The sequence below is a fragment of the Canis lupus genome, chromosome 16 (assembly GCF_011100685.1).
Source record: "Canis lupus familiaris isolate Mischka breed German Shepherd chromosome 16, alternate assembly UU_Cfam_GSD_1.0, whole genome shotgun sequence".
Classification (NCBI taxonomy): domain Eukaryota; kingdom Metazoa; phylum Chordata; class Mammalia; order Carnivora; family Canidae; genus Canis; species Canis lupus.
This window is the reverse complement of record NC_049237.1, coordinates 17,218,573-17,245,648: the sequence shown is the minus strand read 5'-3', so window position 1 is coordinate 17,245,648 and position 27,076 is coordinate 17,218,573. Positions and strand designations below refer to the sequence as shown.

At 39.0% G+C, this 27,076-nt stretch overlaps 1 protein-coding gene and 1 non-coding gene across 6 annotated transcripts in view; both read right to left on the bottom strand.

Moving 5' to 3' along the window:
* ACTR3B (actin related protein 3B) overlaps nt 1-27,076 on the bottom strand; it is an 84,868-nt gene that overhangs the window by 46,444 nt on the left and 11,348 nt on the right. For 2 of the 5 annotated variants that reach the window (XM_038559785.1, XM_038559786.1), the window contains exons 2-4: nt 19,339-19,394; nt 5,773-5,897; nt 4,751-4,861 (exon numbers count right to left, since the gene is read on the bottom strand). The exons of 1 other annotated variant lie outside the window; for it this stretch is intronic. In XM_038559785.1, coding sequence (XP_038415713.1) covers nt 4,751-4,861; nt 5,773-5,897; nt 19,339-19,394 — 292 coding nt within the window. Of the gene's footprint in view, nt 1-4,750; nt 4,862-5,772; nt 5,898-19,338; nt 19,395-27,076 lie in introns of those variants that run through there. 2 more of the 5 variants (XM_038559791.1, XM_038559789.1) reach the window with 2 other exon arrangements.
* Nucleotides 1,499-1,603, bottom strand: LOC119869656. The gene has a single exon (XR_005371748.1). It is a non-coding gene; the product is annotated as a U6 spliceosomal RNA (small nuclear RNA).

Below are 27,076 nucleotides of genomic sequence, written 5' to 3'. Positions count from 1 at the left end.
ATACATGCATGAAAAAATGTTTATGGTCCAAGTTCTCAAAAAATGCAAATTAAAAACAAATCGAATCTTTATCACATCAAATAATGAAAAATGGTATCAACCAACACTGACAGGTGCGCACAGTGGCCTCTGTACACTGCAGATAGAGCATGAGATGGTAAGCTGAAGACTCATACGGTATTAATACTTCTAGACCCCAAAATCAAACACAGAGTTATAGAAAAAAAATGTTATAAATGTAGAAACTGTATGTGCCAAGATAGTTTCTAGTAAAAATCAAGAAACTGGAAACATAGTAAACATCTACAAAGAGCAGAACCGCTCACCAGACTCAGACAAGAAGCCTCCCCTAAACAGATGGAAGCCCTGCAGGGAGGGGGAGAGATGGGGCATGTGCTGCGTGTGCATCATCTGCACATGGGAGCGCAAGGGTTACATGGAAAGATGGCAGGTGTTAAGAATTCCAAGCAGCGTCCCAGAGAGCACCTCTGAACATTGTCCTGCCCACAAATCTGTAAAGGAAGAAAATCTTGCCACAGCAGGTGAAGCTGGGGGGGGGGGGGGGGGGGGGGGTGGAGTTTCAGTGAAACTCCCAAGACAACCTCCTGACTGCTGCTAGATCTACACCCGGGAGAGACGCAACAGGGGCAGGACAGCACACCGCACAGGAGGAAGCACACTGTGGCCTGTGGGCTCCCCAGGGCAGGTGGCGCTCTCTGTACAGGCAGCATCCAGCCAAGATTTCAGAAACAGCTAGATTCTTGTTTTGCCACCTTTGCCACCGTGCTCACACCTGTGGTCACGTTTATCTCCATTCTCCCCACCGCCACACTGACGAAACAGCAATCACTCATAGATAGGAGGTGGCCACGAGCCCACAGGAAAAGCATTTCCTACATGTCCTTGTGGACAGGGGCGACCAAGTGAGCAAGTTCAGGCCAATAAGAAGCAATAGCTGATAGTTAGTGCATGGCTTCTAGGAAAGCTCCTTATAAAGTTAGGACTTGAGGAGTAGACTCCTCCTTACCCTTAACCCCTCCTTCTCTCCTGGAATACAGATGTGATGACTGGAGCTGCAGTAGCCAACTTGTGATCAAGAGGCATCCTTAGAATAGAAGCCATATGCTCAAGATACTGAAGCCCAGAGATCTCCAATAATACCAGAGAACTACCATACCAGCACTGGCCTCCCTACTATTTCTATCAAAGAAAAATAAAACCCCTAACTTGTTTAAATGACTGTTTTTTACACTTCTATTACTTGCTGCCAAACAATTCACCACCTGTGAAGAATTTACACTAAAATCTATGTATTTCCATTTAAGGGAATGTTTATGGTATAATTAGGTTCACCTGGTTCTTGAATCAAATTCAGCATTAAGGGCAACATCCTCAAGGGTTCTGAGAAACATAATCACAAATTCATTTCTTCCTCAATCCTCCATTTCTCCTATGCTTCCTACCAGTAGCTGTTCCTTTAAGAGATCAATTTATTTATTTTAAATAGGAACACTTCACGAATTTGCATGTCATCCCTCCACAGGGGCCATGCTAATCTTCTCTGTATCATTACCACATTAGTGTACACTCTGCCAAAGCTAGCACAGATCAATTTAAATACAACTTTCCCAACATTATGTAGAACAAGATCTAAAATACAAGTATTGTTTTTATTATCTTTAAATACTGAAGCATATGATTAAAACATCACACGAATAAATGTTTTTATCCATAACAATGGTAAAATATAATCTGGTATTGATTTAGAAATGAATAATTAATCAGTACCATAAAAATTAACCCATATTTCTAGATAAAGATAGCAAAATAAACACATGTACATAATATTGCTCCACTCCCATATGCCTCTATAACGGCAATAAAGAAACCTTTCTAAAAATATAAATCCTCAAGAAAGGCAGAGTGGGAGAGGAAAATACGCTGGAATCTGGAAAGCACATGGCCAGTGGTGACTAACTCAGCAAACCCAATTAAGTCAAGCTCTGCACTGGCTGGTGGCTACTGTACTGGACGAGCAGGTCCAAATCATCCTGAGAACCAGGAAGGAGACTATTATAACAAGTCAGGAGTACCATGTGTGACCATTACTTTTATGTCTCAACTTCACTGGTCTTAAGGATGCACAGAGAGCTGGTTTAAACAGTATCTCTGGGCGTGCTATGAGGCTGTTTCTGCAGGAGATTAGCATTCAGCCGACTAAGAACTGTCCTCAATAATGTGTATGCAACCAGAATAGAACAAAAAGACAGAAGATGGGTGATTCTCTCTCTCTCCCTCCTCCTTCCCACCTTACCTCTCTCCCCCTGCCTCTCCCTCCCTCTCCCCACCCTCTCAGTTGGGATGTCCATCCTCCCTGCTCTTGGACACTGGAGCTCCTTTTTCTCAGGCTTCTTGAGCAGCATGTGCTGCTTGCTCATTCTTGCTTGATTCATATTCAAAAAGTTTGCAAATCTCTTCTGAAGTTATAACTCAATTTCTACTCAAAAGCACTGCAATTCTTTAAAATACACGATTCTATTTTGAACTCTGGGCAACTCAGTATTGAAAAGAGTACAGTTCCCATTTGCTATCTGCTCATTCCACATGACCAATTTGACTTGAGTCTCTGAAACTTCTTGAAAAATATAAGCTGTAATGAGCTCATCCTCACCCTGTATGTTCAGATGTCTGCTCACTGCAGTCAGAAAGAACAATTCTGTGAGCTACTGAGGGACCTATAATCTATACCTCTGAGACTCCCTAACACCAAAAACCTCTCATCTGATGCAGCGGTTCAGTAAATGTCTTCAATTAACTTCTGTGACTTGGCCATAAATCTCTATTCTTGCTTTACTTCCCTTTAACTGTCCCATTAACTGATGATTAAGGGTATAAACCTGAAAGAAATTTACCATTCTCACCACTTCCTCAAGCACCTCCTGCAACAAATGGACTTGCAGAATTGAAAGCACAATGAACAGAGTATAATATTTTCTTATCTTCAATTTAATAAACTTGATTTTTTTTTAACATTCATTACAGATACTCATTTTTGGCAAAAGTTTGCTTTTCCATATGCAAACACCTCCATTTCCTGTGTTTTTTTTTTTTACCTTACTGGCCTATATCTATGCCAGCTAAATCAGAAAAAAATTTCTTTTAGGAGAAACTTCCTGTGTGGCTACTTCCTGGTGGTACATGTTTGCTCCACAGGCCTGCTCTGCCTAGAGTGAGAAGGATGGCTCCTAGCATAGCAAGCCAGGGCAGACAGAAGGAAGCAGCTGGGCACAATGCCTGGCCCTAAAATCCTATCCAACAGGTAGTTATGTGATGTGCAGGAGAAGGAAAAATGCCAAATATGACAGGTGGGAACCTGTGATTTGTTTTGGCTATAAAGACAAAGCCACTCAGACACTGTCAGTTTCCTGGCTCCAATATCTTACATAAACCACTATATACACAGAATGTAGAAAATGTACAATGGCCTGTAAAACACAGGACCCATAGTTGGCAATTCCCAGTTGTGAAGGTACAACCAGAAAAAAGATCAGAGCACTTTCTACTTTCAAGAACTTGCTTTAAAATAGATATTAAATATATGGATTCCACTAACTACCATAATAGCCTTATAGCTACCACATTTTAAGTCTGATGATTCTAAAGAACACTCCATATTTAACATTAGGAAGAATTACGTAATTGGATCTAGGACCATTTGACGACAATATACTTGCATGGAAAAAATCCAAAGCTAAATTACATATGTTTTAATATGCAGCTTCTGTTACATGCAACTGCTCTTTATATATATTAAAGTATTATGAACATGTAATTAATTTTAACTTAAAAAGAACATTTCATGGGAGGAAACACATAATGTTGAGTAGAACTAGAAAAGATTCTATAACCAAGAGACATTTCTCATTTCTCTGCAATGTTTTATTTGCACAAGACCAATTAAGTACCGTAATCAGGGCCCATAACTCAGCTCAACTTTATTTTATAGTAAGATTTAAACCCTGAGGCACCTGGCTGGTTCAGTCAGAAGAGCATGAGCCTCTTGATCTCAAAAGTCATGAGTTCAAGCTCCACAGAGTGTAGAGATTACTTAAGAATAAACAAATTAAATAAACTAAAAGGGACTCCTAATTCTTACGAAGTGCTTCAACCTCTGAAAGTATATAAACCAAGAGGTGGCACAAAGGGGCTTGGGTGGTCACCCTGGGGGCCTGCAGAAAACCAACACAAGAAGCCCCACTGGAGCCCTAGGGTACCCAGCCTGGGAACCACCCCACTCTGGCCTTCCTGTGCTGAGAGACAATGAGCCCCCTCAGATTTTAGACGCTTCTGTTGAGCCTTCTGTTACTTGCCAAAAAAGCACCCAATTCATACAAATAGATTTAACAAGAATTAAAAACTCTCCAGAGAAGAATATCTTGAGTTTAAAATCTAAGATAGCTCAGTGGTTGAGCGTCTGCCTTTGCCTCAGGTCATGATCCCGGGGTCCTGGGATCCAGTCCTGCATGGGGCTCCCTACTCAACGGGAGCCTGCTTCTCCCTCTGCTCCTCTCCCCTGCTCATGCTCGCTCTCACTATCCTTCTCACTCTCTCAAATAATAAAATCTTTAAAATCTTTAAAAATTTTTAAAATAAATAAGAATAAAAAATACAATCTAAGTAATCTGAAAAAATAAAATCTAAGTAACTTGGAATATTGAGGGATATAGTCCTCTTAGCTGCAGTTACTCACCATTAAAAAGTAATGATCCTCAGGCTCAGCTCGAAGATACTTAAAAATCACTTGTTCCATGAACCTTTCCATAAGATCCCAGTCCTCAATAATTCCATGTCTTATTGGCCACTATGGCAAGAGAGAGCAGAACACATCAAGCTTGAGCTCACAGCAGTAAGAGCAGGAGCCCAACAACGCTGGCCCAGGACAGGCTGGCCTGGTAGGCAGCACGGCCTGGTGCACAGGCACTGATGCTCATTCATGGGAAGAAATAAGAGGCACATTAGCAGAAACATTCACTATACTACAGTTGATACTCTACTGTGCCCACCTCTAAGCATGAAGAACCATCTTTACTGTGGGTAACAGATGGAAAAGTGCACACCATCCACTGCGCACTTCAATCTGGAGCTTTTTTTTTTCTAGAACAAATGTCTACTTAATTTTTGTCCTTTTTTTTCCCCTAAATTAATCAATCTGTAACTTCCCATATCTGACAGGTTAATTAATCAACCTGAAATTTTCCACAGGAGCAGATCTTGTTTTTGCGTGTAACCCAGCACTGCCTGTGTCAGTTCTACCTTCCAGAGTTCTGTAAGTTCACTGGATTCCCTGCATCAAAAATACCCCATTCAAAAACAACAAACCTTCTTTTAAAACATAAGAATAAAAAATATAGGGCAGCCTGGGTGGCTCAGCGGTTTAGCGCTGCCTTCAGCCCAGAGTGTGATCCTGGAGACCTGGGATCAAGTCCCACATCAGGCCCCCTACTTGGAGACTGCTTCTCCCTCTGCCTGTGTCTCTGCCTCTCTCTCTCTCTCTGTGTCTCTCTCATGAATAAATAGTCTTTAAAAAAATAAAAAATAAAAATATGCCCATAGCCCATAAAGTACAATTTCTAAAAAAAAAATAAAATAAATAAAATAAATAAAATAAATAAAAAAAACAATTTCTAGATAATCTGCCATTCTGCACTATTCATTCCACTGCTCTGCTCTTGGCTACACAGTTAAAGAAGTAAATTCCTCTGAGGAGCTCACCTTCGTGGCATACGTGGGCTTATCTATGGCCTCATCCCCTATGAAAAAGTCCAGGTCGTCGACTCCCCTCAACACCCTCCTCTGGGCTTGATCAACTACCTTTGCCGACTCTCTGATGGCAATACCTTAAAAAAAAAAAAAAAGCACAAAGACTTCCATCACTATTCACATTAAAGGATAATATAATCCCCATGTATGTACAAGCACATTTTCAATGTTAGGGTTTTATTGGGGGTGGAGGCAGTTCACAGAAAAGACAATATCAATGAGTACATAAAATACAGGAACGAGTTTTATGTTGCAGTGTTATTTTTAAAATGGTACAAAGGAACTTAGCTGATCTGCCTTTAATCAGACAGAAATGACATCACTAAATCTCTTACTTTCACCTAAAGAAATCCTTCAAGATAGTAAATGAAATGCCCATGGACTGTATTATAGGCTCCAAATTTTAAAATACAATACAGAAGTAGACAAAGTTAAAGATATGATAAAAAGAGAAAACTGAAAAATAATACCTATACACTCTAAGTCATTTTACCAAAACTCTGTATCAGACAGATTTAAAATACGTATTTTTAATCTTATTATAGAAAGATAACTGATTACATTAGGAGGAAAATAAAGAGATTGGTGGTGAATATCCACTGTGAAAAGTACAATAATCAAACAGCTGTATTAGGTAAACGTATCAATGCTTTTATGATACATTATTGTAATAAGAGTTTAACCTTGACATTTGGGAATATACTTAGTAAATAAACACACAGGACTCCACTCTAGAATTTAACATCTAATGAAATGTGGAAGCTTCACAAAGATTCAATTCTCCATTTAAATTCCTAACCCCTGGACACCTGGGTGGCTCAATTGGTTAAGCGTCTATTTTCGGCTCAGGTCATGATCCCAGCGTCCTGGGATTGAGCTTCCTGCTCAGCATGGAGTCTGCGTCCCTTTTCCTCTGCCCCTCTCCCTGTTTATGCTCACTCTCACTATCTCAAATAAATAAATTCCTAACCTCTGGTCTAACCGCTGAGCTCCCATTAACTCATCTTCACCAAATTTATTCCAAATTATTTTTAAAGCAGACTATCTGAAATCCCCAATTTATTACAAATGAAGAATCACAATAAAGATATACAAGTGAATTTGAATTCTTTTCCTCAGAAAGGCATTGTTTGCAGTAACAGGTGGAAGAGGTGAAAAGGAAAAGGTCCAGGAAAGAAACCACTCTTCCCACCTCCTTTCCTCACTCCAACTCACTGCCACGTTTGGACTCAAAGCTTCTGAGTTACAAAAGGGGGCACAAATGTAAGGGACAGGATTTCTGCAAGACTGAAGAAGCAGGTGTGGTGTGAAAATGCCAGGGGCAGAGCCTAGTGAGTGTGTTCATGCCAAAGCCGGTAAGCATGTCCAGAGCCCTGAGGCTGGCAACAGGGCAGAAAAGTCTGATGGGCCCTACCTGACTGAGGCGATCTGTAGAAACAAACAAAACGACCTCCAAAAACTGACCACGCCACTCAATGGCACAGGGACAGACCTCACACAGAACCATCTGATGCCCCCCCCCCAAAAAAAGAACCATCTGATGCACACATCATGTATTACAAAGGGCCCCTAGCAAGATGGCTTGAAGCAGACCTCAAAGTCTTCATGCAGTGTGCCAGTACAAGTGACAGATTCTATCCTCTGGGCAAGATCAAACTTAATTATGCATGAATTTAGAATTAAACTGCCAAGTCAAAATAAAAAATTGTGAAGAGACAAGGGCAAAAAGATTCCGCAATTCATGACATCATTCAAATTTACCAAGAATTTGGGGGCAATATATTAACCACAAAAAAAAAATCACCACCTTGAGGGAAAAAATGCCAAACTTTGTGAGGTGACACTACCACACTCAAAAACCTAAATGAAAACAAGGTAAATCTTATCCCTCCGAAAAAGGCAAAGTACTCTGGCCCTTGGGATGCCTAAGTGGCTCAGCAGTTGAGCATCTGCCATCAGCTCAGGTGGTGATCCCAGGGTCCTGGGATTGAGTCCCACACTGGGCTCCCCACGGGGAGCCTGCTTCTCCCTCTGCCTATGTCTCTACCTCTGTGTGTCTCTCATGAATAAATAAATAAAATCTTTAAAAACAACAACAACAACAACAACAAAGTACTCTGGCCCCAAATCATAGCAGATCTATGTTTTAGTGGCCATCAGAAATAAGAAAAATTTTAAAAACCATAAAGTATACTTCTTTTAAACATTATTAACTATTATACATGAAGCAACTGAATCCATGAAACAGAATAAAGGTATATAGAGCTTATATTCAACATCTTTTGTTTATGCCCATGAAAAGCAAGATGTGGTCCAAACAGTCCTTATGAACATGACAGAGAACTGTGTCTAAGAGAGTAGCTATCAAAGACTTATCTATGAGTATTCAGATTGTGTGACTCATTGCAGAGTAAGGCCACGTCACCCCAGCAGCAATCTCCAGCCTTCCGCAACATATGGTAATAGACCCTGACTCAGGTGTGAGTAGGGAAGACTCTGAGATCGGAAGACAATGAATATAACAAATAATGGAGTCAACTGGTTACACATAGGTGGCCTCTCCACACAATGGAATATAATATAGCCATGGAAAAAAATGAAGCAGGTCTTCATATATTTATTTTAAAAGGATCACTAAGGTGTGGTGTTATGTGAAAAAACACAAGGTGCAAAACAGTGGATATGCATGAAAGATGTCTGTGAATACCTGCTGGTATGTGCAGATTATCTCAGGAAGAACACACAAGAAACCAGAAATGACCATTGTTATCTAAGAGGGGAAGTTAGTAGGAGACGTTAATTTTCTGTGTGTATCCTTTATACCATTTAACTTTCATGGTATATGAATATATTATCTACAAAATTAATTAAACTTGGACTTCTGCTTCTGCAAGGATAGAGTTAACATATTTTTCTGCTGCTCTCACTAAATACAGCCGGAATCCCTGGACTTTATGTACAAAAGAAACATAGAGGCTGAAGAGTGAAGAGCAGGCTGACTGGCTGGGGACTGCAGGACCCCAGGACCAACACAGTGGTGAGTTTCCTGGGTCTTTTTTTCATCTCATATGGTCCATACTGGGTGCTGGGGAAGCTGGCAACCCAGGACCACCAATGAGTTCAAAACAAAAAAGGAAAAAAAAAATAAAAATAAAAATAAAAAAAATAAAAATAAACAAAAAAGGTACCTCCAAAAAATCCTGCTATCTCCAGCCAAAGAAGATAAAAGGGGCAATCTAAAAAGATTTAAAAAAATAATAATAATAAACTTCTAAACAATATCTGCTTGACTCTAGTCAAACACCATAGCACAGATGCTCCATAGGGAAGCTGGCCTTCCATCCTACTCAGCAGAATCAACCCATCCCTCTGCTTCCATGCTTGAGTTTCTTCAGAGAAGGCCTAGTAGAAAGTCAAGACTTCCATCACCATGTGCCCCCGTCCCTCCTGGCCAGGATACTACCTGCTGAGGCCGAGTGTGGAGGCTGAGCTCCCATCTTAGTGAGCAGTAACAAGGAGCCCTCTCCCACAGTGTGTCAACAGAGGCCAAGAGAAGATCCTGAGCTTCAACCCCAAACTGGCAACCACATGGGGCATCCCCCTTTCCTTGCTGGAGCAGTATCAGAAATGACCTGCTAAAATGTCAGATTTAAACAAGACCCAGAATCTCAGAATATATCTTAAATGTCCATGTTTCAATAAAAATAATCCTCACCATAGCTAGAACAAGAAACACCTCAGCTGAAATGAAAAAAGACAATCAACAAATACCAACACCAAGATGACACAGATAAAGGAATTATTAAACAAGATTTCAGGAGCCATCTTACAACACCTCAATGAGCAATTACAAACACATTCGAAACAATGGAAATACAAGGAAGTCTCAGCAAAGAAACACAACATGAAAAACAAAGATAGAAGACAGAGACAAAACTGCACAGAAATCTTGGAACTAAAAAAACACAATACCTGTAATAAATATCTCAGTGGATGAATTCAATAGCAGAAAAGGATAGAGGAGGGGATCCCTGGGTGGCTCAGCGGTTTAGCGCCTGCCATTGGCTCAGGGTGTGATCCTGGAGTCCTGGGATCAAGTCCCGCATCAGACTCCCTGCATGGAGCCTGCTTCTTCCTCTGCCTGTGTCTCTGCCTCTCTCTCTCTCTCTCTCTCTCTCTCTGTCTCTCATGAATAAATAAATAAAATCTTTAAAAAAAGAAGAAAAGAAAAGGATAGAGAAAAGAATCACTGATCTCAAAGATATAATAGAAATTATCCAATCTGAACAACAAAGAAAACAGACTAAAAAGCAAATGAACTGGGCCTCAGGAACATGTAAGATATATAATAAAGCATGAGCATTCGTGCATTCCAAGTCCCAAAAGGAGAAGAAAAAGGAGGTGGGGCTGGAAACGTACTCAAAGAAATAATGGCTAAAAATCTGCCAAATTTGACTAAAAAAAGACATAAGCCTACAGATTCAACACTGAACAAACCCCAAACAGAATAAACCCAAAGAAACCCATGCCAAGACATATTACAGCCAAACTTCTAAAAACTGAAGACTGAAGAAAAAATTCTGAAAGCCTCCAACAAATTTCACATCAGAAATTGGGGCACCCAGAAAAAAATGGCGTATTTTTCACTTGCTGAGAGAACTGTCCACTCAGAATTCTATATTCAGCCAAAATATCCCTCAAAAATGCAGGGCAAATCAAGACATTCTCAGATAAACAAAAGCCAACAGAATTTGTCGTCAGCATACCTACTTGGAAAGAATGGCTCAAGAAAGTTCTCTAAACAGAGAGGAAATGAGAATCTTGGAACATCAGGAGGAAAGAAAAATGGAAAGAGCAAAAATAAGCATTACTTTTCTTCTCCTCTCGAGTTTTTCTAAATTATGTTTGGCAGTTAAAGCAAAAATCATAACATTGATGTCCTTCTCAATGTATGAAGAATTATTTGAGACAATTATATTAGAAATATGGGAAGATAAAGGGCCTTTCACTCAGGTAAGGTGTTGACACCAGTAGAATTAGGAAAGTTATGTATAAATAATGTAATAGACCAGCCACTTAAAAAGCTATACAAACAGATGCACTCAAAAAACCAATACATAGGGACGCCTGGGTGGCTCAGCGGTTTAGTGCCCACATTCAGCCCAGGGCATGATCCTGGAGTCCTGGGATTGAATCCCACATCGGGCTCCCTGCATGGAGCTTGCTTCTCCCTCTGCCTATGTCTCTGCTTCTCTCTCTCCGTGTCTTTCATGAATAAATAAATAAAATCTTTTTTAAAAATACATAAATCAAGATAAAATTCTAAAAATGTTCAAATAATCTCCAGAAACTTAGGTAAAACAAAACAAAGAAACAAAAAACAGAAAGAACAAACAGGAAAAGCACTAATCAATAATTACAATAAATGTAAGTGGTCTAACTACATCAATTAAAAGATATTGGCAGAGGTAATTTAAAAAAACCTGACTGTATTTTATGCTGTCTACGAGAAACTCTCTTCAATTGTAAGGCTATATGTAGGATGAAAGTAGAAGGACAGGAAAAGATATTACACAAACGTTAATCAAAGGAAGCATGAGTGGCTATATTGCTTCAGAAAAAGTAAACTTTATAGCAAAGAAAGAGAAGATAGAGAAGAACATTAAAAAAAAAAGGGTCAGTCCATGGGAGAAATTATTTGGAAACCACATATCTGACAAAGGACTTATATCTAGCATATATAAAGAACTCTCAAAACCTCACAGTAAAAATATAAGCAAGCCAGTTAGAAAATGACCAAAAGATATGAAGTGACATTTAATGGAAGAGGATACTCAGATGGAAAATAAGCACATGAGATATTCACCATCACCAGTCATTAGAGAAATGAAGATTAAGACCATGATAATATATCACTACACATTTATGAGAACAGCTAAAATAAAAAACTGTAATAATACCAAATGCTGGCAAGGATGCAGTGAAGCTGGCTCTCATACACAGCTGGCAGAAATGCAAAATGGTATAGCCACTATGGGAAAGACTTTGGCAGTTTCTTAATAATACTAAACATAAACTTGTCATACAATGCAGCAATTACACTACACAGCATTTATCTAGGGAAATGAAAAATTATGTCCACACAAAAACCTGTATACAATATTCTTTTTTTTTAAACGATTTGTATAGCAGCTTTATTTTTAATAGCTGAAAATTGGAAATAACAAGATATCCCTTAGTAGATGGATGTTTAAACATTGTGGTACATTCATACACTGAAGCACTACTCAGATAAAAAAAAAAGTACCATCTACTGATACATACAACAATTTGGATGGATCTCAAGGGCATTATGCCAAGTGAAAAAGTCAGTCTCAAAAGGACACATACTGCATGATTCCAGTTATAAAACATTCTCAAAAAACAAAATTATAGAAAGAAATTAGTAGATGTCAAAGTTTAGGAATGGTGGAGGGGAAGACAAGTGTAATTATGAAGAAATAGCACTATCATGTGATAGTTCTACATCTTGACTGTAGTAGTGATTATAGGAATCTACATGGGATAAAATGACAGAATTGCATACACATTGGATTCATGTCTGGTCCCTGGTGTTAATGCTGTGTTATAGCAGTCGGAAGGAAAAAAAAAAAAATGCTGTACTATAATCATGTAAGATGTAGCCAGGGATGAAACAGGGAGAAGGTACATGAGACCTCTCCAAACTGTTTTTTACACTACCTGTGAGCCTGTAATTATTTCAAAATAACATATCTGAAGACAAATAAAATATAATTTGTAAACTATTTAAAGAAATTAAAAAATAAAACCCCTAGTTAGTGTCATTAGTGTCATGATGAACCAAAACTCATAAAATTAAACTTAATAAAGAAAAATGTAAATGTTATGCAGGTTTTTAAAAATTGTATGAGTACAGAATGAGGGTAACCAGAAGAGATGGATTATTTTCCCAATGCCAAAAAGTCATCTGAGGGTAATTTAAGAAAGATTATCAGAAAAGTGTGTTTAAGGCAGAGTGCATCTAAAGAGATAGATATAAATTCCGTATCTTAGAAACACTTGCTACATAATTACCAGACAACAGTAATTAATATATACAGTACATTTCCGAAAAGAATGTCATATATTTGACTAAGCCTTCAAGGAATAAATAATTCCTATCTTACATAAATTATTCCAAAGAACAGAAAAGAAAGCTGAAAAACTCATTTTTTAAGGCCAGTATAATTTTGATTTTCAAACCAAATCAAAAAAGTACAGGAAAGGAAAATCATACACCAACCTCACTTTTGAACATTGATGCAAAAACCCAAATAAATATTGGCAAATACAATCCAGCATGTAGTGGTATTTCATAACCAAGTAGAACTTATCTCAAGAATGAAATAAAAGACTGTTTAATGTATGAAAATATATTAATGTAATTCATATATATATATTCATATATAATTCATATTAGGAGCTTAAATGTCCAAAACCATATGATCATCTCAATAGATACACAAAAAGCCTTAAATGTTAATATCCATCCACAATTTTTTTTTTAATTTTAACTCTTAGTAAACTAGGAATAGAAAGGGTACTGAAAAGAACATTTCCACAAACCCAAGAGTAATCACTAGTGTCCCACTAATATCATTGCTTTTAGAATCAGAAAGACAGGCATGTGGGTGGTTCAGTCTGCTGAGCATCCAATTCTTGATTTGGGCTCAGGTCATGATCTCAGGGTCATAAGATCCAGCTCCACAATGGGCTCCGCATTCAGCCTAGCAGGGAGTCTGCTTGAGATTCTCTCCTCCTCCCTCTCCCACTCCTAACCCCCTACTTCACACTCGCACACACACATGCACTCTCTCTCTCAAATAAATAAACCTTTGAAAACAAAAGTTTTTTAAAAATTAAAAATTAAATCAGAAAGACAAAAACACCCACTAGAACCTCCAGTTCTAGTCACTATGGCAGAAAAGTTCTAGCCAGTACAAAAGACCAAGAAAAAAAATATGAAATACTAGAATTGAAACAAATAACCATAATTTGCAATTAACAGTCTGCATAGAAAACTTACAAGAATCTGCAAGCTAATAGAATAAGAGAAGTTGTTGGATTGAAACACACACACACACAAAAAACCTCAATAGCATTCTTATATGCTAGCAATAACTAAATAGAAAATGTATTTTTAGAAAATTCACAACAGGAACAAACGCATAAAGGTACCTAAAATTAAATCTAGCAAAAAGTATATGAGTTGGGGCGCCTAGGTGCTCAGTTGGTTAAGCAGCTGACTCTTGGTTTTGGCTCAGGTCATGATCTCAAGGGAATGGGGCTGCCTCACTGGGCTCTCTGCTCAGTGGGGAGTATGAGAATGCCTGGGGATTCTCTCTCTCCCTCTCTGACCCTCCTTCTGCTGGCACACTCTGAAACAAATAAATAAACAAATAAACAAATAAATAAATAAATAAATAAATCTTTTTCAAAAAAAAAAGGTTTAAGCTTTATGAAGATTATAAAACATTACTGAAAAACATGAATAAACAATACAACATATATACCACATTCATAGATAGAAAAACTCAACTTATAAAGATGTCAAAATTTTTCCCAAATTAATCTATGAACTGAATGTGTTTCTAATCAAAACTCCATTACAATTTTTCAGGGAGCTTAAACTGATTTTAAAATCTATTATATAGAGTAAGGGTCTAAGAATAGCCAAGGTTATTCTGAGAAAGAAAAAGAAGAACCACACCTACCAGATATCGAGACACTTGCTAAAATAATAGTATTTAAGATAGCATGAATTTGGAGCAGAGATAAACAAATGTATGCATGAAACAAAATAAAAGACCAGAAATATTCCCAAGCATATACGGTACCTATGATTGAAAAGGAATGACAAATTAAAATTCACTCTTTAATAAATGGTGCTGGGACAAGTGTCCTTCCATTTGGAAAATAAGTAAAATAAGTATCCCACACTATATTCAACAAATAAACTCAAAATTTTATCAGAAGAAAATTTAGAAAATCTTTATGACTTTGGAACAGAAATGTATTTTTAAAATGGAAATTATAAATAGAAAATACTGAATATTTTAACTATATCAAAATTTTAAATTTCTACATTTAAAAAATCATTTAAAAAGATGTCATAAAGTAGGAGACAATATTTGCAACAAATTAATATTCAAAGTATACAAATACGGCCCCATAAAACTCCATAAAAAAGACCGAAAAATGCAACAGAAAAATGGGCAAAGATGTGAACAGGCAATGAAAGGTGTTCAACCTTACTAGTCATTAGAGAAGTGGATATTATAAATGCAAATTTATAAAACCTAGTCATCAGAGAAATGCACATTCATGAGACTGGTGAAAATTTAAGTCTACCAACATCAACTATTGTCAAAGCTGTGCAGAAACAGAAACCTTCTGCCACCGGTGATGGGAGTTTAAATCAACACAACAAGCACAGCCTGGCAACAGCTGAGAAGGCTGAAGAGGTGCACACCCGGACAACATGTGCATTATTTTCTCTTGGGAAACTAGCACATGTGGATAAAGAGAGGTTTATTGCACCATTTTGTATAATAGAGAAAACTAGAAAATGCCCAAGTGAAAAAAAAAAAATTGTTGAGATTCAAATGCTAGAACTCTGATGGAGAACTGAGGATATTAACACTGATAAATCTTAAAAACACATTATTGAGGGATTTCTTTTTAAAGGACAATGCAGAAAGTGGTTTACAGTACGGTATCATTTGTAAATATTTAAACGACAGACCAATGCTATGTACAGCTAAGAAGCTCTGCACCTAGAAGATCAGGGTAGAACATACCGGCCACAGGAAGTACCTGGCAGAGCAGGGATTGAAAGGAAGGGGATGGGCTGGAGGCAGAGGAAGAGGACCACACCCACGCTGATGCGTGTGTTTAATACATATGTACAGGATGAAATCAGGTCAGCATTTGTTCATTCAGGATGATGGGTATATGGGTCTATGCAATATCATCTTCTGCAAAACTTTTTGGCTGAAATAAAAATTTTAAAGAACTCTTTAATTAAAAAAAAAAAAAATGAAAACATCTCTGGGCTTAGTCTCCATCTTTGGTCTAGACCTTCCCCTGAGCATGACACCTTTCACCTGACGCCTATAGTACCTTTACAACTGAACTCTTCAAACACAGAATGTCTAAAATGTACTTACTTTCCCTTGATCCCTCCTTGCACCTCCCACGTGCTCCTTCTATGGATGTGATCACCACATATACTTATCCCTCTGCAGAAAACTTTTCAACGACTCTCAATATACTCCAACAATGTAAAGACAAAAAAAGGTAGGGAAAACCTTTCAAACAATCAAGAAAATCCTGCACACAAGTGCAAACAAATCAGGTACAAGACAAAACGGGGCTCAGTACCTCTCCAGTCCAGGGGCCAGGCCCAGGGGAGCCCCTCAAGGAACAATCTGAAAATTCCCAGAGGCAAAATAAAACTAAAACTCCTTAAGAGAACAAAGTCTTTCATGATCTGGCCCTCCTCCACATTTCCAACCACGTTTCCTGCCACTGTCTGTTCAGAGCTGGGACTTCCAACACCAGCGGAACACTATTCTTCACATGCCCCATGTGTATCGCCTCCAAGTCCAGCAGCATCAGAGAGCCTTACCACACATCCACACAAGCTCCACCTTTACTCTGTGGGTGCCACCTCAGCATGTGTGACTTGAACTTCACCTTGTAAACAGAGCCTGTAGAGCCAGAAACATGATTCAGCTCCCAGAACTAAGGCAAGCGGTGAAGCCAACAGCCTGCAGTAACCAAGCCCTCTACCTAGTCCAACATCTTCACTTCTGCCCAAACATCTTCTCACCTCGCCTCCTGGGGCTTCTCCATCTCTTGCAACAAATGTAGCCAACAATATAACTGTTCTTTTACTCCTACCTCTGACATTTTTATGCTCTTTCTAGCTTCTGCTACTGTGAAGGTTGACAGCACCAATCTGAGAGCTGCCTTGCTGTCTGACAGTGAATGAAATCCTGCTAATAAGTGACTTCAGTTCTCCTCCCTGTTAATGATGACAGGTTAAATGGGCCAGCCAGCTGAATGCTGCTGGCAGTTTTAAATGGCAGCACATTAAAGCAAAAGGTGCAAGGTCAGCCTTTTCGCGCTGTGGCATTTAACAAGGTTAAAATCCAATGTGCTCTGAGAAGTCAGAAAGTCCAATTTATCAATCCAGCATGGAATGATCAAGTTCCAGGGCATTCGTGATAATAAAATTCACAGAAGACCGATCTAGCCTACAAAGTGCCAACTGTGACTTCACTGTATCCCCTCAAACTCCTATGTTGAAGCCCTTACCCTCAGTGTGACTGCATTTGGAGATGGAGACTATAAGATGGAGACTATGGTAATCAAAGCTAACTGAGGTCATAAAGTGGGGCCTTAATCTAAATGAACTGTTGCCTTATAAGAAGAGGAAGAAACAACAGAGATCTCTCTTTGGCTTTTTTTTTTTTTAAAGGCCTTTTAACAATTTTTTTTTTTTTAAGATTTTATTTATTTATTCATGAGAGACACACAGAGAGAGGCAGAGACACAGGCAGAGGGAAGCAGGCTCCATTCAGGGAGCCCAACATGGGACTCGATCCTAGGACCCCAGGATCACACCCTAGACTGAAGGCAGCACTTAACTGCTGAGCCACCAGGGCTGCCCTCTCTTTGGCTTTGATTATGATCACAGTCATCCTATTCGAGTGTGGCTTTTTTAAAAGAAAACACCAACACCTGAACTTGGACAGCACCAGGAAGGCCCAGCTGAAATCAGAGAATCTGCTAACAGAAGAAAATTAGGACCAGCTTCCTCATCTGTTGGGCGAGGACGTCAACAACCAGTCTTTGAACTTCTAGAGACTTCGTGTTGTTCCCCTTTTTTTTTTTTTTAAGATGATCTAGAGTAGAATCTAACAAATTGTGGAATATTATTTTTTAGCCATTCATTGTCCCAAAAGTGGTGGTGTACAGAAAGTAAACTTGGGGAACATATAATATTAAATTAAATTAAACTCTTCTTTTAAAAAAAAAAGGGGGGGGGGAGGCCATGTGAGGACACAGTGAGAAGGTGTCATCTGCCTCACCAGAAGCCAATCCTGACCATACCTTGATCTCAGACTTTAAGCCTCCATTCTGTGATCAAATATATTTCTGTAATGGTATTTTGTAATGGCAGCCCTAGCGAATGATTACACTAAATTATGAATTGTGAATAAAGATACAGCAGACAAATCATGCCTCTTATTGAGGACACCCCATCATGGTACCAAAGTATTCAAACCTAGAAATCAAATTCATGATTAACTTCATCCAGCAAGGAAGGATGTAGAATGAGGTAAATGAAATGTGCTCAAGGAACCCGACAGAGGCTTTAGTCTTCCCTTGAATAAATGCTAAGATCCTTGTCTTCAGCTCTCCAAAGCTTTCCATGGTCCATACTGCTCACAAGAGCCTGTCATTACAACGTCACTGACCCTGTAACAACTCAATTTCTAAGATCACAACTCATCTCACAAGAGTTACATTTAGGAGACAGAGTTTCCCTTCACTCTGGATGGATATACGTTACTCTGGTCAACTGCCTCCAAATAATAATTCGGAATTTAAATAGTTTCAGGAAAAAATTCTGCCCTATAAACAACCTGACCCTGGAAGCTGCCATGGGAAACAAAGAGTGGGTAGGGGGCACTCCTGCCAAAATGTGAGCACATTTCTTCTTTTAAGTTTATCATTCTTTAGCGACTAAAATTTGAACAAAAGCAGACACTCTGAACACAATAAAACAGTCATCAGCCCTCTCATTTCAAAAAAAAAAAAAAAAGATCTTTCAATAAAGTGAATAGTGCAGTACAATGGATATTCAGTCCATGGAGTTGCTAATAAAACTGCACTTAGGGCAGCCCCAGTGGCTCAGCAGTTTAGCGCCATCTTCAGCCCAGGGCGTGATCCTAGAGACCCGGGATTGAGTCCCCCATCAGGCTCCCTACATGGAGCCTACTTCTCCCTCTGCCTCTGGCTCTGTCTCTGTGTGTGAGTGTGTGTCCCTCATGAATAAATAAAATCTTTAAAAAAAAAAAAAAAACTGCACTTACTTAAAATTACAAATTAACCTTAAAGGACTAGATATACCTCTTCAAAGTAGCTCAGACATTTATGGCTGAATGAAAAGTCCCTGCCAACCACCAAAGTGGAAACTCTAATGACAGGGACAAGGGGCTTAACAGAAGACAATCAAAGTGTCAGAAAGTTGGGGGGACGGGGAGGGTAGGGTACAGCTACAGTCCACAGCATATTCAGCAACCAGGTGTCAACATTAATAACCCTCCCCAGTCACCACAACAGTCTTCTAAAAGCAGATGGCAAGTCAGTTAATATGCCTGGAAAAACAATCAGAATGTTGAGAACCCCAATCCTTTAGAAATGCGAGGGTGGAGCTGTACTTACATGAAGGAATAATGAACTGTGGCTCAGTGTTGCCTGCGTAGCCAAGCTTGGTATACCTAAAAGCACAAAGTCATCAACACAGGTTTAGATAATAATACTCTCCCCTGTATCCCATTAGCGTCTTTAATTATAAGCTTTCCAAGTCCTAAAATATCAAGCCTCAGAATATCCAATTGAAATTTAATTAATAAATAAATAAATAAATAAATAAATAAATAAATAAAGCTTATGATGACTGTGAATCACTCATTTCAGACAAGCAAGCTGTTATCAAAACATAAAATGTTATGCTTGTATCTATTGGGAAAAATCTTGCACACATGCATTAACACATGTTATATTGTGTATTCCTAACTTTACAAGTGCTTTTACACTCTTACTTTTTTGACAAAAATCCTGTCAAGAAAGTAAATATTATCCCTATTTTGCAGATGAGAACACTGAGGTACTGGGAAGTTAATTCGGCTGCCAAAAGCCAAGCAGCTGGTGGAAAAAAAAAAAAAAAAAAGCAATCTAAATATGCAGGCTAAATCCCAGAGTTGGCTCTCAAAGAAGTGTACTTCTCAAACTTCATGAACTTTTGGGGGGAGGGGGGCTTAAAAATGATTATATAATTTTCTTAAAATGTCATGGCATATGTCTAGAAACAGCTACTGCCACCTCCTGAGAATATCTGACAGGAGCATCTCTTATCATCTCATTTCAGAAGGAGCCCATTTTCTGTCAAGATACTCTGTGTGATGGATTCCAAAAGTCTTAACTAAAACAAATGCCAAAATACTACTATCTGTTCCAAAAGCATTTGCTAATCTCTTAAATATATATATATATAAAAAAAAGAAAAAGAAAGAAAAGTAGCAGGGGGAGACCGCCACTGAGAACCATCTGCTGGAAATAAAAAATTGAAAACTGAAAAGACTCATCAGCTCCTCCTTTATTAGGCTACTGTAATGAATAGTAAAGTCTGGACAACTGAGCCATCGTCCTGCAGTAATGCCTGTAATGAAGAAAAACACTGCTCAGCGGTGTGGAAAGTAGCTCTATTAACTCATTCTAGTTTATAAATTCTTTCAAGATGCTCAATACTAAAAATTTTTGATGCAGTATTGCATTCCGAATTTAATAAATCATTTTTATGATTTTTCTATGTATTTTGCCATATGCTAATTTTACTAATTTTGAACACATAGTGAATGAATGAGCTTTGGTGAGCCAAAAATGGCAAGTCAGTTCCATTTAAATTACGCCCTACTGTTCAGTCTCCAAGGATCCGACGTCTTGGTGCCATAAGAATCTAGGCAGGGCAGAGCTCTGAAACCCACTGGACCCTACAAGAAGTTTCTGAGACCCACCTGAGGGCCCCCAAGTCCCACAAGTTACCTAACACACAAACCAAGTGGACCCCACTCCAGGGCTCACCAGACCCAAAGGGAGGTTTCAAAGTTGACCCAGGCCCAGGGACTTTCCAGGAGGAAGGCAATATACACTCAATTTTTTAAAATTCCCAATTCAATCACCATTCTGGAAGTATATTCCAGACAATGTATATAAATAAACTGAACTGCTGACCCAAGGCTAAAGAAACAAGTAGGTCAGAAATCACTAAACTCCTCAAATTGAAGACTGTATTTTGGGAGGTGGGCGGGGGGTGGGGGTGACTGGGTGATGGGCACTGAGGTGGGCACTTGACGGGATGAGCACTGGGTGTTATTCTATATGTTGGCAAATTGAACACCAATAAAAAATAAATTTATAAAAATAACAAAAAAAATTAACTACTCATCAATAAAAATAAATAAATAAATAATAAAGACTGTATTTTTTAAAAAGCCATATCACTCCCCTCTAAAAAATATGCAATTTGGACTTAAAAAAATCTGTCTTCCCACGTTAGATTACAAGTTGTATGATGTACCTCCACCCTTGGCATGGTGCCAGGCACTCCATAAATATCTGCTGAATGAGTTCTTACCAATGTAAGGAAAGATATTTGCTGTCTAACTGCTGGGGAAAGGAATGGACTGGGAGGGGGGATGCTGAAAGTCAGAAACAAGGGGAGGGAACCACAAAAGGCCAGACCCATCATCTAGCACAATCTTTCATTTATAGATGACAAAATATTTGTTTGTGTGATGAGATTATTTCCAAAAAAGAAAAAAAACCTGGAATACAGTAAAATATTAACATTTATTAATATCAGGTACTAAGTATCATTTCTATATTTTTTTTATATTTCTCAAAGTCAAGAATGTATTGTATTGGCTAAGACCAGGCATGCACTCTGGCACCAGACTGCTCGGGTTCAAGTCCAGCTCTGTTATTTACCAAATGTGTGACTTTGGGCAAGTTACTTTACCTATCTGTATCTCAGTTTCTCCATCTGTAAAACGGAGATAATAATACAACCTATTTCACAGGGTGAGTTTGATAAATAGGGAAACAGAGAAAGCACTAGAACAGTGCTATATCTACATAAGTTTTGGTTTTTTACTATTATTACTTTTCTGTACATTTGAAATATTTCCTAATTTAAAATTTTGAAAAGCTCAGAAAACACACACGTAGTATCCTCTGTGGCCACGTTCCATCTTTCTGGTGTACACAACTCTACACACCACAGACACACTACCTTAAGTTGTGGTGGAAATAAAATGCACAAAGGTAAACCCTGCAGATCCCCAGATATCCTTCCCCAACTGTCCCCCGAAATCATGAACTATGGCCCAGAGCAGCAAAGGTCAGACCACAGAAACAGGCTGGTGCACATTTAGACCCACAGCTCCAAAATTCAACTGGATACTGATGTCACCATCACCAGGTGCCACTTGCCAGCAGGTGCTGGAATGTTGAGACCCTGAAGGCACAGTGCTCTCAGACAGCCCTCAAGGGATGCCTCTGTCACAGAGTCACACAGATAACGGAGCATTGACAACAATAAGCAAACAACGATTTTCATGAGTGAGGGAAACTAACATTAAGATATATTAATGTTTTTATGTATAAACAAATTACTATGAAATCCTCCCCTATCGCCCTATCAAAACTGAAACCATTAAAAATAGTGGCAAAAGCATAAGCTATTCGATCACTTATGGTAACTTCATATCTTTAGATTTTTCTGTGCAACTCCTTACAGAGGATCAAATATACTTAAGGTTGTTAGTTTGAATAATCACAATGTAATGAATGTCTAACAAGATTTTTTTTTAAAAGACATTCAAGGGAAGAAAAAAAAAAAAAAAAAAGACATTCAAGGGGATCCCTGGATGGCGCAGCGGTTTGGCGCCTGCCTGCCTTTGGCCCAGGGCGCGATCCTGGAGACCCGGGATCAAGTCCCACATCGGGCTCCCTGTGCATGGAGCCTGCTTCTCCCTCTGCCTGTGTCTCTGCCTCTCTCTCTCTCTGTGACTATCATAAAAAAAATAAAAATAAAAAAATAAAAAAAATAAAAGACATTCAAAATTTTAATAAAATGCTCATCAACCCAGGCTCATACCAAACTTCAATGAGAACACATTAAATATAACACTGTCAATGTAATCTAACAAATGCTCATCCTGGGCAGCCCGGGTGGCTCAGCAGTTTAGCGCCGCCTTTGGCCCAGGGCGTGGTCCTGGAGACCTGGGATCGAGTCCCACGTTGGGCTCACTGCATGGAGCCTGCTTCTCCCTCTGCCTGTGTCCCTCTGCCTCTCTCTCTCTCTGTCTCTCATGAGTGAATGAATAAATAAAATCTTAAAAAAAAAAAAAAAAGTGCTCATCCTAAAATCCTCTCCTAGGAGGACAATCCAATGCTAACTAGCATGCCCCCTTAGAGACAATCTAAGAGGCAATCTTAGAGGCTCAACCATTCAGGGGCAGAACCAAAAAAAAATCAACAAGCAAAACATAATTATTAAATATGGACTGTGTTCAAGACATCATTTATGAAAACGAAGCATTTTTTTAACCCAAGTAGTTTACTAGCTAGAAACAGATAGCAGGCATACTATGTGGATACTAAGAAAGAGGGCCCCAATCCTCAAAGTACTCATCAAAATGTTTACCTATTAGAAAGAGGATTTCAAATTGATTTTTTTTTTTTTTTTATTGCAGTATGGTCTACTTTTTCTGGCAGGCAAGTAAGTTTAAGATCACCTGGGTAGGCTTCCAGAAAAAATGTACCAAACCTGAACAGATCACCAGGGAAACTTCTAAAATACCTATTTCTAGTACCTGTCCTAGAATCACTGATGGGAAATCTCCAGACAAGGAACCTGGGCACTTGCATGTTTTACATCTCTTGTCCCAACCCCATGATTCTGACGGTCAACGTGCTTAGAAATCACTAGATAATATGAATCACAAAGAATAAAAGGAGTCACACTGGGAAGGAGGAGACAAAAATTTATTTGTACATGATCATTGCAGACCTGGACAGTCTGAGGAAATTCAGTAGAATATTTAAAGGAAACAGGAAATCCAGTAAGATGGCCAGTTGCTAAATAAAAGACAAAAATTAACAACTTTCCTGACAAGAAGTGAGAATACACATGGGATAGAAGGATCCCATTCACAATGGCAACAACACGGAATCATGCTACCTTCAAGACTAAACTACACAGACAGAGAGAGATATGGACATGGGTAGAGAGATGTGTGCCAAGAACAATCGATATACGTGTGGGCAAATAAATTGAGACAGGCCTTACTCTCACATAAGAAGAATATTTTTTTAAGAAACATCAAATATCATTAAATTCACCCATAAATTTGGGCCAATACTCAAGATCTGGGCCAATACTCAAGAAGGTGGTAGTAAATTATACGTGGGTGGTAGTAAAAGGCTGAAGAGTCATTTTACAGGGAAGCTTCACATTATCTATGAGAATTTTAAATACATATACCCCATTGTCCAAATGGCACATTTCTGGGACTTTACCCGCAGAAGCACTCTCAGATGTAGGCAAAGATAGGAAGAGAAACCATCCACTGCTGCAGTACAACAGCAAAACAACAACAAAACACTGGAAACACCCAAATGCGTCAACAGAGGACATAGTAGGTAAATGATTATAATTCCATAAAATGCTATATAGCCATCAAAAATGAGGCAGATTGATGGCCATACACAGGCATTCTATACTGCTTGAAATAGCATATATTTATGATATGAGTTTAATGGGGCTTGCAGTGTTGAGTTCAAAACACAGCACTATGTGACTTTAGGAAAGTAAATTAATCCCTCCATACTTCAGTTTCTTCAACCATAAAAGGTTAATCACAATAATCCCTATCTAATATTAAATACTACCATTTCCAGAAAATATTTCAAAATAATTCAAAAAGTAAAAGGATCCATTATTTGATAATTCTCTTTACTGTTAAATGTTTTTTGAGAGGCACCTGGGTTGCTTAGTGGGTTCAGCATCCAACTCTTGATTTCAGTTCAGGTCATGATCTCAGGGTCGTGAGATTGAGCCCCAACACGGGCTCCACAGTCCTGGCAGAGTCTGCTTGAGTTTCTCTCCCTCTGCCCCTCCCCCTGCTCACACATGTGTGCACACACAAACATATTCTCTCTAAATAAATAATTTTTTAAATGTTATTTGAGGTATATGAGCCATCTATATTTTTCCACATACTATCTTTAGATAATTTTCTACTAGGACCTTAGTATCTTACCAATTTGCGCAAACCCTCATGTACCAAGGATACAAATCCTTGCTCTTACACATTACCAATTTTTCCCAGTTACACATTTCCTGGAATATAACTGTTGACAGTTTAGATGATCAAATCTACCAATTATCTTCCCGAATAACTTCCTGTGTAGTTTTCACTGTGAAAGCCTCTTGCTATACTAAAATTTCATATTGTTTCTCTTCCAGTTCTATGTATATCTTTTCATCCAAAAGGGAAGAGCCATGTCAATCAAATTCTCCCAAATGTGTACATAAGGAATCAAAACCAACAATTTTTATGGTAAAAGCCTTTGATTTTTGTTTGTTTGAACACTATCTTCCAAAAGGATAGCCAGCACAGTAAAGGTAGGCAATCATTCTCAAAAACACACATTCTCAAACTCAGTGCCTCTGTGAGACCCTGGCCTGAGACCCTTTCCCACGTGGCAACAGAGTGAATAGCTGCATAAAGCAATACCAAGTTACAATTCTGCCTTTTAAACGAGTATGTTCTCATAGTTCAAACTTCAAAACACCCTAAAAAGGTACCCATTCAGAAGTCCCACTCCCAATCCTATACCGTCCACCCCACTCCTGCCTTACACCACCTCCTATTCTTATGTATCCTTCCAAAGTCTCTTTCTGTAAATAAAATATATCCTCATTTGCCCCAACCGTTTTAAACAGCCCTTGTGCAAAGCTTCTTTCACTCTTCTGTTAAACGCCACTATTTTTCCACAGCAGTAACACACAGACTTTTCAATTCTGCCGTCAAGAGAATTAATCTGACTACTGTCAACTCAACATATTTATATATAGTTAAAATTCCTCCTACAACCATGTGTCTAGAGCAGAAGGTGACAACTTAAGCTCAATTAATCTATGTTTAAAAGTGGAAATGTCACATCCTAGAACAGTGTTTTTCAAACTGTATCCTGTAGGGAGGTTCTTTTGACTGAGACCCCTTATGAAGTCCAGTCTCAAACCCCAAACTTCAGCCAAAACAGCTCTACTCCTTCCTAAGGTTTTCAGTTAAAAAAAGTGACTATAACTGCCTTGAATATGGTTCTGATAAAACTAAAAATATCCCCAGATCTCAATTATAGTTTCTAAAGAACATATACCCTCTCTACACTGTACACTGTAAATTAATATACGATCAAACTCAAAATGATTTTTTTGATATATGAAGCCATAACAATAAGAAGAAAAGAAGAGGAGGCAAAACCAAAGGTATGGTCCTGGAGAGCCAAGGATCAGTGTTAACTGGCTTTGGGAGAAGAAAACAGAGGCAAAAGCTGCAAACCAGCCCAACACATGCACCTGCATCTGAAAAGGCTCCAAAACTGGTAGCTGCACGGCAGCCTGTGGAAGTGAAAATGAAGGGTCCACACACGGGACCCAGTGAGCGTCCCTCCCCTGCTGGGGGCCATGGCTCCTCCCTGACTCCAGCACTCTCTGGATGTTGACTCTCTGGAGAAGGGTCTCTGGACTCAAAATCACTGGGCATGGGTGAAACCATCAGCATCCTGACAACAAAGGTTTTCCCAACTGCATCCATAATAAACAGTGATGGCTCAGACACCCTGTCCCATCTCCTCCTCTCTCCCCCTTTCAGCTCTCAGAACACCAGCACCCAGACCCAGCCCTCCAGGCAAAGGAGCCCAAGTACAGTCTCTGGAGAAATGAGCAGTTCAAAAGAAAAAACTGGAAGACCCTAAAAGCCAGGAGACCCCCGTAAACGACCTGCCTATATCACCCATGGTGAAGCTCAAAATCAGTAAGTCAACCTACACATTCAGAGAGTCCAATGAGCTTTTTTTTTTTTAATTTTTTTTTTTTTTACCAATGAGCTTTTTAATTTTCTGACTTTTCATCATGAGCAGACAGCCAGAAACTACCAACATCTGAGGAAAGCCTCTACCACAAAGTAGATGAAAACACACAAATCAAAAACCAACTTAAAAGGGCAGCCTCGGTGGCGCAGCGGTTTAGCGCCGCCTGCAGCCCAGGGCATGATCCTGGAGACCCTGGATTGAGTCCCACGTCAGGCTTCCGGCATGGAGTCTGCTTCTC